A 5,083-nucleotide genomic window follows, 5' to 3' on the forward strand; every position below is an offset into this window, starting at 1 on the left:
TGACCCCAAATCACAGTCACCCCAAAGCACCATCCCCCAAACCACTGTGACCCCAAAGCACAGTCACCCCAAAGCACCATCCCCCAAAAACTGTGACCCCAAATCATAGCCACCCCAAAGCACCATCACCCAAACACTGTGACCCCAAATCATAGCCACCCCAAACCACTGTGAGCCCAAAGCACAGTCACCCCAAAGCACCATCACCCCAACACTGTGACCCCAAAGCACCATCCCCCAAACCCCCCAAAGCCCCGACCCCACACGCACCACGTCGATCTCGGTGTTGGAGTGCCCCATGTTGCACACGATGCAGCTATTCTTCATCCTGTCCAGGTGCTCCCTGGTCACCACGTTCTTGTTCCCTGCCAGACACCAAAATCCGGGGTCAACACCCACCTCCCCTTCCTGATCCTTGGGGCCTTTTTTCCCTCTGGGGAGGTTTGGGGGCGGTTTTGGGGGCGAATCCCTTCTTTCCCCCTCCGTACCCGTGCAGGTGATGACGATGTCGACCTGTCTGATGACCTCGTTGAGCTTCACCAGCCGGAACCCGTCCATGCTGGGGAGAGAGAGAGGGGGGAGAAGGGGATGAGAAGCAGCAAAAACATGCCAAAAAGATAAAAATAAAAAGGGATTTTTCAGACACTAATTATAACTTTATAATGCCAGACTGGAAAACAGGGCAGCAGCACCCAAAGGACCACGGACCCTGAGCCGTTTTGGGAGTTTCTGAAGGATTTGGGACTGTTGTGGGAAGAAGTGAAAAAGAGATTTTTGGGGTTTCGTGTTTTCTGGCAAGGTCTTCTCGCCTGCAAACCTCAGTTCTCAATCCAGACAGGTTTTTTTAAAAGCTGCTCCTCCTGCAAAGCACATCCAGGAGCTGCAGAATCCGCGTCGGCGCGGATTTAGATCATCCTAAAAAAACGCCCCAGCCCTGCAGATGTCTCTCCTGAACCCTGAAATCCACATTGAGGCACCTACGGAGCCTTCAGAAGTGCTGAGTCTTCCCTGCCTTCAGCAGCAAAGGTGTGTTTGGATAACAGGGGCAGGATGTTTTTTTTGGGATTTGTTGACAGTCCTCCCGAGAGCTCATTCCTGAGACTCTCACAAGCTGCAAAATCAGAGTTACTATAAAAAAAGCCTTTTTTTTTAATTGCTGCATGTCCCATTTACTGAGGCTTTTTTTCCCCCCTACTGCAAACTCCTTCCTAGAGGGGCCACACACTGGGAACAACCAAATTCCCAGTTAAGGCTGGGAGTGCTGGATGTGCCCCTCCTGAAGGTCGCAGAGGAACCCGAAGTTCATCAGCTCAGCTAATTAAGCTCGTTAGTTCTCTCCCCACAACGACCCTGTGGCCAGGAAAAGGTTGAGGGTTTAATGGGGTGTTTTGGGGACTCTGCTTTCCCAGTGATATCCCATCCCACACCTTGGGAAGTGGGAGCTCCAGACCAGCCTGTTCCCGGAGGACACGAGGTCGGCGGGTGCTCGGCCCCGTGTGGGGTCCTGGTGAGGGGTTTGTGAGGGGTCACAGAACCAAAACACCCCTTGGGGAGGCGTGTGCAGGGCACTGGGAATCCCGTGTTGGCATTCCAAAGGGCACAGCTCATTCCCAATCCGTGTCACTGAACTCTGGGCTGTGTGGTTGTGGTTGCACCCCCGGGAACGTGGGATACGGATAAACCAGGGGATGCTTTAGCCAGGAACCCTCCTCTGCCTTAGGACGGAGCTGTGGGTCCCTCCAGGGTGCAGAGAATCCCTGGACACCTCCCCAGCATCCCTCTGGGAAGGGATCTCTGCCCAGTGGCTTCTGGACAGGGTTTTCCTGGGAAAAACAATCCCAATCCAGGCTGGGTGTGAGCCCTTACCAGGCCTGGAGGGCACAGATGGGGTCGATCTCTGTCACGTACACGATGGAGCCCATGGCCTTCAGAGCAGCACAGCAGCCCTTCCCAACCTGGGAAAACAGGGACAAGTTGGAGCAGGAGTGAGGTACTGAGACACTCCAGGAGTTTTCCCAGGGACGGACAACTCTGGGAGACTCTTCAGTCCTCCCCGGAGCCCTCTGGAACCCTCCTGGTTTCAGGAGAGTTCCAAAACACTAAACTTCAGTTTTTGGGGCATGGAATTCCTGGATTTGGGGTCACCTGAGGCCTGGCTCAGGCCCAGCTCTGAGCAGAGGCACCAAAAGATCTCCACGTGCTGCTGTTTGGGGAGTTTATTCCCCCAGAAATTCCTGATATCCCAAACAAACCAACGGGAGAGTCCAGAAGGGCCAGGGAGGGTTGGAGAGCCCCTTGTGACCTTTGCCCCACTCAGGGTCATTAATGGTCATTAACCTCGGGGGGTTAACGAGCTTTACCCTTTGCACAGCACACCCAATGCGGGGGAACCCGGGTTAAGCGGCCAAAGGTTCCCAAAAAATGGGATTATACGGGAGAAAACGGAGCCATTTCAGCTGTTGGGGTTAAAAAAAGAATCCCAGTAGAGCCCCCACAGCACAGCCCAGGGCACTGGTGTGAACTGGTCCTGAGGGGAGCTGGGAAAGGGGGAATATTCCCATGTGGAGAGAGGAAGGGGCAGTTTGGGGGCGAAGGCACAGGGGTATGAATGACTATGATTCATATTTATATAAATTATATATATATTTATATGCAAATTTATATAAATGGTATATATTTGTGCACAAATTAACATAAATAGTATATATTTATATACACGTTTATATAAATGTAATATATTTATATATACATTTATATAAATGTAATATACTTATATACACATTTATATAAATTTAATATATTTATATACACATTTATATAAATTTAATATATATTTATACACAAATCCATATAATTTTATATCTATTTATATACCAATCCATATAATTTTATATATTTGTATATTTTATATATTTATACACAAATTTGTATAATTTTATGTATATTTATATACAATTGCATATACATCAATATATCTTTATATACAAATTTATATAAATTTATGTTTATACTCAAGCTTATATGAATTTAATATATATGTGTATAAAAATCCATATAAATTTAATATATTTATATATACATTTATATACAAATTTGAATAAATTTTATGTATATTTTTATACAATTGTATATAAATCAATATATCTTTATATACAAATTTATATAAATGTAAGTATGTTTACACTCAAATTTATATGAGTTTAATATGTATTTATATACAAATCCATAGAAATCGGGATTTATAAATATTATATAAATATTATATACTATATAAATATTATATAAATATTAATATATTTATATATATACAATTATATGTTTATATATTTATATACAAATGTGAATAAATTTTATGTGTATTTTTATACAATTGTATATAAATCAATATATCTCTATATACAAATTTATATAAATTTATGTATGTTTCCACTCAAATTTATATAAATTTTATGTATGTTTATATAAGAATAACTTCTCTTCCTTGACCACACATCAACATGCAACACTGTGCAGAACCTCTGAATATTGTAATATTATATTAAATATAATATATAATATAAAAGACACATCCCTATGTGAGACATTAATCCCTGGATATGCCAATATTCAGACATTAAAGATATCCTGAATATTCTGAATATTTAATCCTCGTGCCAGTTAAGATCCAGCTTTGGCATCTCCTCAATAATAAAGAAATACTTTAGCAACTAGGAAAAAACCTTCAGTTTTTGGCCAACCCCTCAGGTGTGAAGGTGCAGGTGCAGACAAATCCCCGAGGATGGAAAATCCACGTGGGAAAAGCCAAAAGTGCCAAGGATTCCCCCCCTTGGAAAACAGGGCCCCCCTTACCTCCCCATAGCCACAAACCACCACCTGCTTCCCTCCAAACATCATGTCCGTCGTCCTCTTAAGGCTGAGGGAGGAGAAAAAGCCACGGTTAAAACCAGCACTAAGAGCTAATCCCGGGATTAGCTGCTGGAATTCCCGGACACCGCGGCTGGGTCCTGCATCCCTGAGAATTTCGGGGGCAGAGAAGGCCCCAAACCCACCTAAAAACTGACTTTTCCCTTTTTTTCCCAGCAAAACACAACAAACAGGACACAGTTTGGGTTTGGAGCCCTTTTTCTGTTGCTCGTTATTTGCTGACCCTTTGTTTTGCCACTCCCAAAACACTGAAAACCTTCGGCAAAACCACGTTTTTCTTCATTTTTGTAACTCAAAAATCCCCCCCTGCAAAGCAGCACAGAGGCAGCAGGGAAGTGGTAACTCACTGCCAGGATCCCAGTGCTTCCCACAAATAAAGCTCCCCCTTCCACTCCTTTTCCTTCTGGTTTCTCCCTAAGAGTGTCCTACATTCCAGGCTATTTTTAGCACGGGAGTAAATAGGTTAGCAGTGCAGGGAAGGTGAAATTCCCTCACTTTTCCGAGACAATTTGGATAAATCCCACAGCAGATTTAATTGCACCTCCGCTCACATCTCCCTTGACCCAGTTTTAGATGCCTGGGCCGGACTTAACCCAAATCCCAACTCACCCCTCAAGGGGTTGCTGCAGAATCCCAGGATGGTTTGGGTGGGAAGGGACCTCAAAGCCCATCCAGTGCCACCCCTGCCATGGGCAGGGACACCTTCCACTAGCCCAGGTTGCTCCAACCTGCCCTTGGACGCTTCCAGGGATCCAGGGGCAGCCACAGCTTCTCTGGGCAACCCATTCCCATGTTTTACCACCCTCGTTTTCCCCATTATTGCTTCCAGTGCCTTGGAAAACACTGCTCCACGTTACAGCTTCCAGTGCCTTGGAAAACACTGCTCCACGCTCATTTTTTCAATTCAAATTTAAAAAAAATAATAATAAAATTGGAATTTCCCCATTATTGCTTCGAGTGCCTTGGAAAACGCTGCTCCACGTTACAGCTTTATGGATTGTTCATGGAATGTGTCCCAGCTGAACCGCAGGAACAAAACTTGTCCTGACCTCGCTTGGCTCCGATAAAATTCGGTGTGGTGGAAGAGGCGAGGACACAGACACCCAATTCCACCAAAATAAAGGGAATAAAGAGGTGGAGAGAGCAAAAAAAAGATCCC

At 44.9% G+C, this 5,083-nt stretch overlaps 1 protein-coding gene across 1 annotated transcript in view; it reads right to left on the reverse strand.

Moving 5' to 3' along the window:
* Window positions 1-5,083, reverse strand: part of AHCYL2 (adenosylhomocysteinase like 2) — a 29,408-nt gene that overhangs the window by 7,147 nt on the left and 17,178 nt on the right. Inside the window, exons 8-11 of the mRNA XM_027705811.1 lie at window positions 3,850-3,913; window positions 1,867-1,955; window positions 489-559; window positions 271-365 (exon numbers count right to left, since the gene is read on the reverse strand). Coding sequence (XP_027561612.1) covers window positions 271-365; window positions 489-559; window positions 1,867-1,955; window positions 3,850-3,913 — 319 coding nt within the window. The remainder of the gene's footprint in view (window positions 1-270; window positions 366-488; window positions 560-1,866; window positions 1,956-3,849; window positions 3,914-5,083) is intronic.

The sequence above is a fragment of the Neopelma chrysocephalum genome, unplaced genomic scaffold (genome assembly GCF_003984885.1).
Source record: "Neopelma chrysocephalum unplaced genomic scaffold, ASM398488v2 Primary Assembly neopelma1_353, whole genome shotgun sequence".
In the NCBI taxonomy this organism is placed as follows: Eukaryota; Metazoa; Chordata; class Aves; order Passeriformes; family Pipridae; genus Neopelma; species Neopelma chrysocephalum.